Source organism: Echiichthys vipera (genome assembly GCF_963691815.1).
Source record: "Echiichthys vipera genome assembly, chromosome: 19".
Classification (NCBI taxonomy): domain Eukaryota; kingdom Metazoa; phylum Chordata; class Actinopteri; order Perciformes; family Trachinidae; genus Echiichthys; species Echiichthys vipera.
Window position 1 is genome coordinate 9,898,799 of NC_139844.1, and position 15,059 is coordinate 9,913,857.

The following is a 15,059-nucleotide window of genomic DNA, read 5'->3' on the forward strand; positions in this document are numbered from 1 at the left end:
GACTGTGTGGGTGTGTTTACTGTGATTGATTGAAATCTTTTTTTAGTGTCCTATTAGCCTTGTTGCACCTGTAAAGGGAGGACAAATCACATGTTTATCATTCTTATTGGTATATGGAGATTTGTGACCTCTTAAATTCCCATCGAACCTCCGCCCACCTTCAACCCAAGCAGAGGTTTAGTCAGCTGGGATAATTAAAAACACCTTTGGTGGTGTTTAGAGGCTTTAGGACCTCCAAGAAAAAGGATTGTTGAAGTGACTTGTACAGAAATGTCTCTGTCATCATTTAGCTTTAAAGAGTCACAGGCTGACTGGGTTAATATTAGTTTGCAGTTTGCTTATTTTCACTTTTAATGATGTGCACCTCGTCCTACCTGCAAACGTATGGAGGAGCCTTTGTGCAGCTTTAAAAAGTGCACAAAGAGCCTCTGCACTGGCTAAGTGAGAGATCAATGGTTTGTTTTAAATTGTTTTAAAAAAGTGGTTTGGTGTTACAGGATGGTTTCAGTCTGCAGCAGCTGACAAACTGTGGCTGATACCAGGATGCAGGTGTGGATTAATGCACAGGCTGACCAGGGGCCCCACATATGCAAGGGCCCCAGATTGACACATTACAAAAAATGAAGCCGCTGTGTGTGTGGGCCATGTAATATTTCTAGCACACAAGCATGGTACTAAATTCATTTTTTTCTGGTAAAGCGTGATCTCCAGTAATTGTCTTTTTGCAGTCACATAACAACAGTCAGATGAGAGGTTGGTTTACCATCCAGTGAGTGTAAATTGCAGCCACATGCGTTGTACTGTGTGCTGCAACATGAACCACAAGATGGCGCTGTTTGCTACACGATGTGTCTGTTTGTGTGTGTGCCTCAACAACATCTGTAAACAGCCCTCTCTAATTTATGAGATAATGTCATCTATTTAAATCATGAGCAAATTAATTTTATTCACTTGGTGGCTTCTGTTCAAATAAGAGCAACATGACTGAAGGACAGGAAGATGGAGGGATAAGTGGTCCAAGTTGGTTCACTGGGGTGAATATTTGAACCATTAAGAGATTTAATGAGCTAAGGCTTGATTAAAAAGTGGCTGAGGTTTCCAAAAAGAGACACTAAACCCTGACAAGCCACGACAAATCCTTTTAACATAATTTGCAACCATTTCATCATAACTGTATAAGGGCATCTGACAAAATGCTATCAAGTGCAGCTAATGAGACAAATCACACTAGATGACAAAACTTTCTAGCAGCCCCTAAAATGTTGTCTTGTTAAGTCTAATCTGTGCAGAACAATATGTTAAACTTTATCAGAAATCGTCTTGGTTACGAGAAGAATAACAGAGTGGATTTGCATCCATTCAGCACCAAGCAGCACATGGAGAAAATCAAATCAAATGCAACCTAAACTGTGTTATTAAATGAACTTAAACTCATGTTTTGCAGCTCATCCTTGAGTCCTAAATGAGCAGATTTCTGAATGGAGTTTGGTTTGCACATTGAACATAAGGATGCCAGGCAGTTTATATGTCCTGTTTGCTCCTCTGGGACAGTGTTGGGACTTTACTCTTCGTTAAAGGGACACAAACAAAAGCTTCAACTGCAGACTGAGAGATGCTGAAACATGGCGAGCTCCCATACCCCATCATCCCCGCCAACTGACGCCCTGAACTGATGCATGATGCTCCGATCCCCCCACAGTCTGCCAGCGTGCTGCTGTCTGGCTTATCAGCGCTGCTGCCGCTGCTGCTGCTGATGTTGCTGGATGCTGCACGGTGGCGCAGCCCAGATCCAACTGAGGGTTTGAGGATGGAAACGTGAGGAGAACGGGTCTGTTGGAGGCGAGTGTGCCAGGATGGAGTAACCCAGAAGAACCCCGGTTTGCACTCATTGGTGCTCAAGTGATTCACTGCTCTAACCCTACTGAAGGAACCCGCTGCCCGCCGTTCAGACTGTGAAGTCGCTCCTAACAGGATTGCATGGGAGCGCGTCTCTCCGGAGCAGGTAACTTACCTGGACTGGTGATTTCGTCTTATCGTTCAACGAGCACACATGCGGGAGTGCGGATTTAAATCTGAAAGTTTGGGTTCTTCCCTGGATTTTTTATTTGATTGGTAATTTTAAAGGGGATGGCAGTTGATTGGAGATGCACGCGCCTCGTTCCCACGGCTCTTCTGGCAGATGATCGTGTGTGTCAACAGTCACACAGATAGCGTCTGCGTGTGCTCGCCCGTGCACGGGAAAATCACCCACTGGTGTTTTTCTCGAGGAAAGTTTGTGACTGGGACGCGGTGGAGGATGAAGCCAGCGCACCTTTTTCTTTTTGGGCTTCCCTACGGACACAGAGCTCCTTACACGTGCTTTCAAAAAATATAAGAAAATATAATTTATGATTTGTGGCTGGATCTGTGAGCAGGTGTTTCGGGGGTATAGCTGAGAATGTGTATCCGGACAGTGGAGTCTTGCTCAGGCTGGAGGGGAGAGCAGCGGATGTACCGATCCCTTCCTGGGACCACAGGTGTTCCCAGTAAAGAGGTAGGTCACCGTGAGTGGGGGTTTGGTGATGTGGACTTTATTCAGACCATTCATCCTAGGCATAAACCCTAAAGGCGTTGGAGAGTGTGGTGGTTCAGTGATTGGCACAGATATCCTGTTGTTTCCCCCGAAGCTCCGATCTTTATTCACAAATCCTTCACTTTAATGCTGCATTGACTAATGAACATGATCTAACATCTTCATCTAACAATGCATCTCATTTCATTCCCAAAGTTACCATTATAACGTAGTGATGCTGATGAAAATGTTTTGATTCTATTCACAAACTTGCACAAATGAACCCCGAGAACACGCGGACGCTGGCAAATGTTTGAAAAAGTTACAGTCTTACAGAAACAAAGTGCTTCACGGACAATGACGAATTTGCAAAAAATACACTTATTTGGGAAATGTATTCAGCCATATTCAGTTAGATGAAAACATCTTTGCTTAAAGGCAAACATTTTAAATTGTCAGTGTTACCTAGGCCTCTGACAGAAAAGTTTCAGCTCGTTTGCCCACTAAATATTGAAATATGACCTACTACAACTGATGAGTCACGAGATATCAGCACTTGATGTCTTTAATAACATATTAGAGGGTCAGCAAACAGCTTAGAGGGGCATTAATGCATTCATCTGACTATTTTTGATGCTCATTGACTTTACATGATCAAATCTGACAAGAACGGCTTTTCTATCGGCTTTCCCTTTAAAATAGTGACACTATTATAGTTTAACTTTGCTTTAAGAATCCTGATTTGTTTTAGACTTTGATGGTAACTTCATTCCTGCATTAATGTCTAATGTCTTTTTTTGTAGTGACTACAAATCCCCCAAAATGCAGAGCTGCGGATAAAGAGGCTGCCCTGTGGGTCGAGCTGACCTGTGTCTACCTCCCTGCACCTCCTCTCCTCATCATTTCCTAGTTCCTTGTCCTCCTTTTCACCCTTTTCTCCTCCCCTTACTCTTCCTCCTTTTCTCCCCCCTATCTTTCTATCCCACCACCTCCTCCTCTTCCCCCACAGCACACATGCAGGCCAAGAAGCGGTACCTGCTCGTGTCTGTGGGGGCCGGTCTTCTCTTCCTCGTCTACCTTTGGGGTCTGCAAATCGGGGAGTTCCAGCAGCAGCCGTACCAATATCACCAGTTTCCCCAGTACCCCCAATACCACCAGTACCACCAGCAGGAGTACCAGTACTACCACCAGAGCCAGGAGGTGTACCAGCCCCAGCCGCTGCCCCAGAGGAGCCCGTCCAGACCGCCCAGGCACTGGCCAGGGTCCACCCTGCTCGAGCCGTACCTGGAGGGGGGAGAGCAAGAGGTAGACTGTTTTTTTTTTATTTAAAGGGAAGAAACAATGGAGAATATTTGACATCAGCTGCTTCATTATCCGAAACAACAAGGATTTAGAAGCAGTTTTGGAAGTAATCAGATACTACAATAAATAAGAATAAATCGAGTTCAAGTCCTCAGCAAAACGTATTTACAAAAGTACAAGTATTCATTCTTACTGTCCCTTTTAAGTGATCAAAGCAATAAAAACGGACTTGTGTTTCTATAGTATACAGTAACTTAAAGGAAATGGACGCTTTCAAATTGGGTTAAAGATGAATGATGAGGTTGCCGCTGGTTTCAAAGCTTTAGGGCCACGGGGGTCACAGGATGATTAATCAGGTGATTAAACAGAGTAAAACCCTTCCACAGTACATCTGTTTATTTTTCTGACTTTTCTGAAGTCTTTGTTTTTTTTATTGTGAAATACAAGATAGGGGAATCTTTCCAGGCCTCTAAAGACTATAAAAAATGAAACAGCTGGAGAAGGTAATGGCAGTATTTGAGTGAAATTCTTACAGTTCTTAACAGGTGTCAGAACGAAAAATGCACGCTACAATCCAGCAAAGGTCGGTTGGAGAAATGCCCTGAATCTATGAACATAGACATATACGACCTTTACTTTGCTTGGTTGAAAACAACTGCTTTAAGGAATCAAAGACAGTCACCATTTGTCTTCTCATCAAAGTTGCTGTAGCAATGAAACCTCAAGTCAGTATTGATGGAGAAACAGGTTTAAATGAAATGCTTCTAAAACGTATGTGTGTCTGTGTGAACAGGAGGACACCCCGCAGCTCCACCACCAGCACACCTCGCCTCGCGAACGACGTGCGATCCGCGACAACATCTACAAGAACAAGCGCTGCCGCATGGAAACCTGCTTCGACTTTGCTCGCTGCCAGTCGGGTTTCAGCGTTTACATCTACCCTCCGCTGAGAGGGGATGAGATCTCCGAGACCTACAAGAAGATCCTGTCGTCCATCGAGGAGTCCCGCTTTCACACCAAAGACCCTTTGCGGGCCTGTTTGTTCATTCTGGCCGTCGACACGTTGGACAGGGACCAGCTCTCGGCTCAGTACGTACAGAACGTCAGGCTCCGCATCCAGAGCCTGCCGACGTGGAACGATGGCAGGAACCACCTCATATTCAACCTCTACTCCGGGACCTGGCCGGACTACACAGAGGATCTGGGCTTTGAGGTGGGCCAGGCCATGCTGGCCAAGGCCAGCGCAGACGTGGTCAACTTCCGACCAAACTTTGATATCTCCATCCCTCTGTTCTCCAAGGATCACCCTCTCAAAGGAGGGGGCATAGGTTATCTGACGCTCAATGATGCGCCGCCTTCCAGGAAGTACCTGCTGGTTTTCAAAGGGAAGCGATACCTAACCGGCATTGGTTCTGAGACAAGAAATGCTTTGTATCACATCCACAACGGGGAAGATATTATTCTTCTGACCACATGTAAACATGGCAAGGACTGGGAGAAACACAAGGACTCTCGCTGTGACAGAGATAATGAAGAATACTCAAAGTAAGTCCAACTTTTTGATCTCTTAACCTTGTTCTTCGCTCGGTGTCTTCTATTAGCGTCAGCGCTTTGAAGAGCTGTGAAATAAGATACAGTCCACATTCACAGTCTGAGGTGGTTTAAGAAGTACCTTTTGTTTTTTTTGTGTGTTTTCAGTGCTTCTTATCTCTGTCCTTCACCCGGCAATGAGAGGGGATGACCTACACTTTCGTAGACATAAGCACTGTGGAACGTCATCTTATTATCTGCTCTTATTTTCTGTTGGTTGTTTCAAATTCAGAGGGTTCGTTATGCATCATTACAGTCCCTCACAAGTGCCTGTGTGCAGCGATGTGATCGTTAATGTTGACGATCATTACAAATTTTGTTTATTGGCTGAAAACTCTCCCGCACGAGAGTGACGGGGACGAGCCGCTGTGCACGAAGCCCTGCTCCTTTAATTCGAATGAAACAGGTCGAATGCAGCTTTCATGTACGTATTTCATAACTGTCACAGGAGTAGACCTAAGGTGTTGCTGTGCTCCTGAGACAAAATGCTACGAAAGAGAGAGAGTGTGTGTGTGTGTGTGTGTGTGTGTGTGTGTGTGTGTGTTTGTGTGTGTGAAAGAAGGAGGAGAGCAGAGAGGTGTTGACGGTTAAGAGAAAGAAAGTTTTGTCAGCTCAGCAGGTGGTCGTAAAAAAAAGTGATCTGAGTCGAGAAGAGGAGTTCACACTTTGAACATCTTAGCGAGAGATGACAGCTGAAAGATGCTAACCGTAGAATGTGGAGTGAAATGAGAACAACTTTTTACCGCTTGTTCCTGGATTTGTTAGCCCAGGAGTCATCTGTGACTTATTTTAGGTTCAGATATCGCAGACACCCACTGTGGAACCAGGATCCTGCTACTGAGATTTAGCAGGGAGCATCCTGAGGACAGTGACACATTGTTCATTGTTTTGGTTCCATTATAGCACAATATTATTATTATTATTATTATTATTATTATTATTATTATTATTATTATTATTATCATTACCAGATGGCCAGTGTAGTACTCAAAGCACTTTTCACACATTGACCCCCTCATTTAAGACCAATGACAAATATCTTAATCATACAGACAAGAGAACAAAGTGGTTCTGTCAGTTTGGTAAATACATTTTGGTCCTCTTGAAATATGTGTAAGAAGGGCCACATTTCCTCTGCTGTTGAAAGGATTTATTTAAAGGATTTATTTAAGGATTTAAACACCTTCAAATTAAAGCCAAAAGTTATTGTTTTATTTCCAGTGTGCTAATGTGTAAAACGTGTCTCTGTCCTAATGGACTGCAGTGTGTTTCTGAAAGTGCAAGAACTGTAATTACTGCTTCATCTGTCCATTTCCTCCATCGGCCAGAACCAGTGCTTTTATCAGTATAGCAGCTCACCTGCTGAGTAAACGTCTCCACAATGCAGACTAAGATAAAAATAACAGTAATAAATAGGAAATGAATATGTGATCCTGTGTTCTTGCCTTAAACCTTCTCTTCAGTGTTAATGAACATTGAATTGCTAATTTTCTATCTTGGTGTGTCGTGCGGTAACAGGGTTGTTACTGTTAATGTGAGCAGCAACATAATGGAGGAAAGCTTTTTCTTTAACTGCAAACTGTCTGTACATTAACAGGCTGTTAAAGGTCATACAATGGACTCTATATATTAATGAATGTGGCTGAAACTGGTGGTGTTATGAGCTCTTTGGTAGCAGCTTTTGCGGTGAAGAAAAACAAACGGTTTTGGTTTCAATATGAGCGACACAACTCAAGTAAAAGGTGCTTGCGAACTGTGCTGCATACAACACAAAGGATGATAATCGATAGAGTACATTAATGTACATAAAGTGCTTAAGAGGCTCCTTCACTAAATAAATACTACATTAGTCCATTCTGTCTCAGTCTGGCATTCGTCGGATATCCAGTAACAAAACCAATACTCTTATTCTGACAGAGGCTTTGACTTTAGCTTGCTCTTGTTCTCATTTGTTATTGAGCGACATATTTCAAAGAATTTTGAAGGTTGCAATCTTGCTCACTTTTATTAAAAAATGATTTCTGGAGCTGATGATTTTGGTTTTTCATTAAGTTTTAGTTTGTTCAGTTTGTGAACTAATTTTACCATCAGAAGAAACAGAGATGCCCCACCAACTCTACTTCAACTCTATTGAGTTGTTTCGATTTTAGTGATCGGTTCCCAACAATGAGCAGGTGATGGTTGGATTGTTGCATTAGGATTAAGATAATTTAAAACTGTCGAGAATAAATACTCCATAAAAGTGACTTTTGGTTTGTCATTAAGAAGCACATATTTAAATATTATAAAGTACCACAAATGAGAATTTAATTTGAGTATGAGTAAAGCTGTGTGGCTATGCAACAGAATCATGGTGTGAGCCAGTAACAAAATATAAAATAAGACATCCTCCATTGTTAAACAGCTGGCATCACTTCAATTAATGAAAAACTTTAAGGACTACAAAAGGGAAACAATTGATGGAAAGATTCCGGCAACATACTCCAAGAGTGAATGTTGTGTGTGAGGACTGTTACGTCTGAAATGTGGTAATTGAAGAACTGATTGTGTGGGGAGGTGAAATGAGGAGAAATGTGACTCCCAGTCAAGATAAGATAAACTTTTATTGTCCCGAACGAAAGTTGTCACGGGCTAAAAGTGCTGAGTACAACTGCACATAAACAACGAACACAGTGACAGGACCAACAGTACAACCGTGAACACAATAACACAACAGAGCTGACATAACTCTGCAGAATGTCATGAGGTAGGTTGGTTGAATATTGCACGTACCTCTAATTAAACATAGACTTGTAAGGCACATGATAAAAGTGAGTGATGGATGATAAATACTAAGTGAAATGTAATCGGAAATAAAAAGGGATAACTGCTTTTCAAGCTGAGGAATCCTGTGTCTGTGGCTGCTTGTTAGAGTGTAATGGATGGATGAGAGTTTAAAACGGTCATTAAAACAATCTGCTATCAGAGTGAAGAAACGACTCATTTCATGCTGAATTCTAACCTCATCCGTCTGAAGACAATGCTGCGTCACAATCTTTTGAATTTCTTGAGCGTTCTTGTGTGTTTGCTGCCGTCTGCTCTGGTGTTTTACACGTAGCACATCGATACAGACATCACTCGGTTCAGTCGAGGGGAGGTGGGGAGATGGTGGGGGATCCTACACAGCAAGCCTTCCTAATGGGAGCAGAAACCGACGAGGATCTCAAAGCCTCGGGCGGTCGATAATTGCCCTCCAATTGAATTAAGCTGTGAATGAAGGGGATGGATAGAGATCTCACCTCCCACTGAGCGGTGCTGCATTGAGCTCGGTCTGTTTTACTGTACATAGATAGCAGCCGGCTTCACCAATTAGAGCCTCCGCCGTGCAGAAGTGTCGCTCCAAAGAATGTTTGATACCGGAGGCTGAGGGCTCAATTTACTGAGCGGCAGATAAAACGCTTAATTCAGATCGCTGTCCCGTCTTTCATGATGGCTTTCATGGTTATGAGGGGTGGGAAAAGAAAGAGTGTAGTGGAGAGGTGTCCTTCTGATCGAACAGTAAATCCATAAACATCTCCCTTCTACTTTTCCTCTCTGCTCATCAACCTCCTCTCTTCTTATAGGAACCTGAAGCTATTTTAGCTTCAGCTTTACATTCAGACCCTGTGCCCCTTTTTCATGCCACGATTCACTTTTTGCAAAGAAATTCAATGTAGTTATGTTTTTCAGATATCACTAAATGGATTTTTAAAAATGTACAAAGGTTAAATGTAAATATGGGCACCTTTTTATCAATTAAAGCAAGTGAAGTGGATTTCTAGATTTTTCCATGTCATTAAAAAGGACCATAAGATAAACTGTAATTGTTCTCGTCTGATACTAACACACCCTTTAGTGTCTGTATGTGGTGGGCTTTCAACTGCTCGGCCACTGCGCAGTGGGATGACTTTGTATAATGCGTGACAAAATCTGTGTAGGGAGGAGGTTGGGGTGGATGAATGGTTCAAACAAACACAGGACTTTGACTTGCTCTTTGTGTCCCTTGGGAAAGCAAGAGTCAACACTGACTTAAGTTCATGGACAGATAATAAGACAATAGACCCCTGAACACAGACCTGTAAGAGGACCCCCACTCTGTCCATGCAGGAACAAGACACCTACATTCAAAGAGTCTACTTTTCTACTTTTTACGCCCATTTTTGATTGTTTGGTATTTCTTTGTAATTGCTTTGCATCTATTTTGAGACATTTCGCATTGAGTTGGCACAGGTGTGGTGGTTTGTGATTTACTGAAGGAAACCCGAAAATAGCCTTACCCTTGTTAAGGGAATGATTGATAATTGAAGTTCCCCTCGTACACATGAAAGGGGGTCGATGGGAAAATGACGGAGTAACTCAAGTACAGTAGGTGGTGCTCCACCAACAAACAGATGATCTGAATACAGCTTTTTTTTGCTTTACCATTGTCAAAATCACAAACGGCCGACTTTTGGACAGAATGACTTGGTAGTGATGTTACTTGCCATTGCAAAGTCATCCCTCGGTTTAAAGGTAAAGCTCTATTATTGTTGTTTTCACTTTGTTTTCGACGCTGGTGCTTCCTGTTTTTTTCTATTTCCGGGTCAAAAGCCACTGCCACGGAGTGGGGAGCATGCACAGACAAGAAACCCGATAATAATCCGAGAACATGTTTACATGCACGAATAATCGGGGAACTGAAGGAGTTCTCTAGGTCTGTTAACCATGTTATGAAAACCCTGATTTTACCAGGGGTATGGTGTTTACATGGTGTTTAAGAAACCAGGGTATGCCCTTAACCTGGTTATAATCGGGTTTTTAAACTACACACTGTGTAAACACACTGACTGAGTTTTGTTGCCTAAACCGTTAAAAAGGTGAAGCCAAGGGGACCTGACCAAGTGATCGACAATAGTCGTGGTGTGAAGCATTATGTTTTCGGGTTGTCCATCCGTCTGTATGACCATGATATCTTACAAACCCCCTGGAGGGATTTTTCCTTCAAATTTAGCACAAATGATGAACTGATTAGATTTTAGTCACTGTCATTAACTTAGGTTAATTATGACAACATTTCACACAACTTCACTGTGACATAATGTTTCATAACTCAGGAGCAGAAGGGGAGACATTTGGATACTGGATTGGTGACACTTATCATGAAGCACTTCCTTCAAAGTCTACATATGTTATTAAAGTCGGGACAGTTTGGATGTAAACTGAAACTTGAATGTTTGGTTATTCGAGTTATTAACTGACTTTTTGTGTCACTTAGTGATGGACTGGAAAAAAACAACAACTTCTTCCACCACTGATGTGTGCAGAACTTGTTTATATTTTCCTCTCACCCGATCACTCTGTCGGCATTTCACAAATGTGTTTCCATCACTAATTGTTTCATGATAAGCAAAAGCAATGGCATTGAATGAATTAGTTATAATGTGCTCTTTCTAATTTGCTGTGTCCCAGAATGCATAAAGATCCTCAGATGGAAACACAGCTGCTGTCACATCTGTGACTGTTCTGGCAGCTGCAGAATTCAATATGTATGACGGGAGAAAAGGGTCTGACAGTATTAATTAAAATGTCAGCTGTGGTCATGTGGGTGGCCGGCGCTGTCAGTGTGTAGTTGAGTAAGTGCAGTGTGTGTGTGTGTGTGTTTAGTTATTTCCTCCCGGTCGTGTTGTGAGATGTTCCATTAAAGCACATCAAAAGTCAATGGCCTCTTTCCTTGTTGGTGCTTATCTCCCGCGCTCCCCATCCTCCTCTCTTCACGTTCATCTCTCTTGTTGTTGCTCTCCTCATCGTCTCCTCCCTCATTCCCTTATCAGCCCTCTCTCTCCTTCTCTCTCTTCCTCTTTTTCTCCCGTCGTCCGCCGAGCCAACCTAAACTGTTGAAAAGCTTTTCCTGCTGTCTCAGTCGCGTCTTTGATGCAAGTCATGAGGAAGAGCACCATGTAGACTAATACGAGTCTGACAGTTTCAGAGAGAGACAAATTCAGGAAACTTAAGTTTAAGAAACTTTGTATGTGTGACTCATTTTAACAGCCTAATTAAAAAAAAACAAAAAGCAGGATGAACCAGAACCTCACAAGTGCCTCAGTGTGTATTTCGGGTTGTTTTGTTTGATGTGTCTGCGTAGTGAAGCTACCAAATACTGCGTCATTTTTACAGTATATACACAGTATATTTATTTTTCTCCCCCTTCTATAGTTAAATTTAGTAGTTTTCCTTTTCTCGGTGTCAAGTTGTACGAGTTTCTCATTTTGCGTTTTATTAATAAATTGTACTTTACCTTCCATAAACTCCTGCGTATATGCATAAAAATGAGGCATACTCAACTGGTTTAATCAAAAACTCAATAGATACCTTTTATAACCCAGTACCATTTAGTCACCAGACTTCTCCAGTCAAACGACACCTGCACTCGACCCAGATAGAAAAAAAGAGAAGCTTTTTTGCTTGTAGCCAGTCACCGCAAATGTTCTTTGGTTTAATGGGATGTGTGATTGGTCCACTACCACAGCAACTACAACCCAAACAGTCTGTGATGTGGTGAAGCCGAGCGCGGTGTATCAAACAAAGTACTCTCTTGCCATCTGGTATTGGTAGGTTTTGTCAGCAGATAGAGTTTTCCAAGTTGGGAAAATTGTTCAGATTTCCATGTTTAAAAGGATTTCTCATCCACGTTGGCTTAAAAGCTCAGGTTTAACGTTCCTTCCTGTTGACCAGAACAGTATCTTAAAAAAAAAAACATTTTGTAATTGTTCTGCAGTTTTCAAGTTTAGAGCCAACTCCATCTTCATCCTTAAAGTCTTAAAACAGAAATGGAAATTCCAAAACAACCGTGCAAACAGACAATTGAAACCTCTAGAACAACTCGTGGTGAGATTATTTTCTTTAATTGCTTTTTTTAAGGTCAAACATGAATTTTTAACCTTTTGTATTCAAGGTATATCTTATGCATTTAGAACATAAATCTCGGTTAACAGAATTAAACAAGGATTTTTTTTTTTAAGCAAGATTACAATAAATGTAAGAACTCTTTGAGTGGCTGCTGGTAGAAACATTTGACATCTGGAAGCTCAAATGCACTGTTAAAGACATTTTAGTCTAAATTACTTTAATGAAACACTTTGTCCCTCTGAAATGTTGAATTTAATGTTTTCCTCCAACAGCACTCAGCTGAGGAAAATTTAAAGAAGTTAGTCACAAATGTACTGACCTTTGGCCACTTCAGTTCTCACAATTCACACATATTAAAGCATACAGATGAAAATAGTGGTTCTGGAGCTGTTGGATTTGTTAGCAGGATATTTAAGAGTTTCTTTGGGGCCTTAACAGCCTGCAGATTTCTCAGCCAGCAGCTGAACTCATCAATACATCGAAGGTTTCTGCCAAGGCTGGTTGGAGGGTAAAAGGTAGCTCTATTGATCAGGTTTGACTTGACCACAACGGCCAATCAACAGATGAATAGAGGTTAATGGTCCTGTGAAAGCCAAACATAGATTGCCATTTAGTGCGAGAAGACCTTGGCATTTATTTCTGCAGACCTTCGGTCATTCCTAACAGGGGAAGATGTTAATGTATCAGAGGATCACAGGCATTTTAAACATCTGTTAGATTGAGTCAATAAACTTTTTCTCTCTGAACTGTACTTAATACATGGAAGTGTTCTATTAAATAAATCCCCAACTGCTGTGGTTAATATTTACTTACAATAATCACTTTTTCTAGTTGACTTGCACAAGATATTATTTTGTGGTCGGAGCAGCACATTTTTAGATGCAGTCAGCCAAACTTGACTGCTCAGCGGGAACACAGGGAAACAAAAGGCTTTGGGGACACATTTTTCGATGTTTTAATTTATGAAATAAATTAATAAACATTTATGAAATCTGGTAAATTTATCGTTTGTTTTGATTATTAAAAAAGGTATTAAAAATAGCTGAAACCTTTATCACTTTTTTTGCTTGATCTTTTTTTCCCCTTTTATGTAGAAGAACTGTAGAATATAATCTGTATTTTGGAAAAACGGCTCAAACCTTTCCTATTCTTTTATTTAAAAAATGTCAGTTTTTGGGTCAAAATCACTAAAATCCAGAAAAGAATCAGTCGAGGAAACAATCTCAACTAAAGGTCCACTTACTTACGCTTGTTCTGTAGCTGCTGATGCCACTTTAAATTCTATGTTGTACTATGTTATTTATAGTGAAAAAGCTCAAAATACCTTCTCAGCACCAGAAAGCAGACAGATGCAGTTTCTGTTAAACGTAGTGGAAAATTTTTGCATTTTTTCGTCTGTCACTGTGACGTGAAACGGCGGTTTCTCGGTCAAAAACACAGATGAGCCAGTATGCGCCATGGGAAGACTAACGCCATTATCGAGCTGTGTTTTTACATAGACAGCAATGTCTAGTCCCAGTCCCAGTCTGGTCAGATGCCTACATGAACTGATGAAGCCTGTTGGATGAGAGGGGAAACGTCTTCCTAGACAAATAACCAAGTCCAGTTGCTTTTCACTGAAATTGCTTTGAGGATAACGATGACCTGGACAAATGAGAACATTCACAGGCCCAATGTCTTTAGCCAATCACAGCCAGTTAAACAGTTAATAAGATGTGCTTACGACATAAGCTCCGCCGTAGCCCACTCTGTAGACTGTGGTCGTTACTGTTGTGGTTGTAAAACACTGGATAAATAGTTTTGAGCGTCCTTACTTCAGAATCTGATCAATTCGTTCTGATAACATTTTGGAAATTCGAGAAAAGTTGCATGATTTAATTATTTTATCCCCAGTCAAGTTAGCGTGGTGCTAAACCAGAAGATTGTCGGCTCAGACTGGACGTCTCTAGTGCTATTTTTTTTTTTTATAGGCAAAGGACACTAGTAATTTCGAGGAGACAGCATTGCATTTCGAAGATGTAGTTTGTTTGTCGTGGAGCTGTCCGTGTTCAAACTCTATTACTCTCAGCACTTTGAGGACCTCTCCTTACTTTCAAAAAGCTGAGCTTCGAAATCATCAAGACTTCTGGATGCCCCCTCTTAATGACATTTTTTCTGTAACTTTGCTTGATCTTTCCATTTCAGGATAAAAGCTCACATTTCGAATCACCTCTATCTTTCAGAAATGGTAAGTGGCCCATTCCTCTTTCAGTTTGACAGTCTTAACAATCTCTTCGTCTGGGGGAAAAAGCATGTGACTCTATGCTATTCGTCTGCAGAAAGGATGTCATTTTCTGCAGCCGTATGAAGTGTCACCGGCCTTCTCACTCTGCCCCACACATCACTTGTTTTCCTTGTGTACCCGGAAAATGAGCCAGGAACTCAATCACTGTTTTTTTCTCCTCCTCAAGCGCTGTCTCATTTCCGCCTCTCTGCCTACTGCACTCTAATTTCTCTGATGTCGTTTTCTGCCTTTCTTTCCACTCCTCTTTTCTCTCCGTCCATTTGTTCGCCAAGAGCTGACGACCAGTTGAGTTGAAGTAAAGGTGTGCGGGTCGTTCCAGGACGTTTGCCATCCATCCATCTGCGAGAGAGACAGAGAGGACAAAATTAGAGAGGTGGTGAAATAGCGGAAACGTTGCGTGGCAGGATGGATTGTGGTGTGAATCCATCA

The 15,059-nt window shown here is 41.7% G+C and overlaps 1 protein-coding gene across 2 annotated transcripts in view; it reads left to right on the plus strand.

Annotated features, from left to right (window-relative positions):
• Positions 1-3,565: 3,565 nt before the first annotated feature.
• The window catches only part of LOC310961502 (exostosin-1), a gene marked incomplete at both ends in the record, with an annotated part of 215,086 nt that continues 203,592 nt past the window's right edge, over positions 3,566-15,059 (plus strand). The window contains 3 exons of one of the 2 annotated variants that reach the window (XM_083933594.1): positions 3,566-3,708; positions 3,793-3,856; positions 4,647-5,398. In XM_083933594.1, coding sequence (XP_083789720.1) covers positions 3,566-3,708; positions 3,793-3,856; positions 4,647-5,398 — 959 coding nt within the window. Of the gene's footprint in view, positions 3,857-4,646; positions 5,399-15,059 lie in introns of both variants that reach the window. The other variant, XM_083933593.1, reaches the window with a different exon arrangement.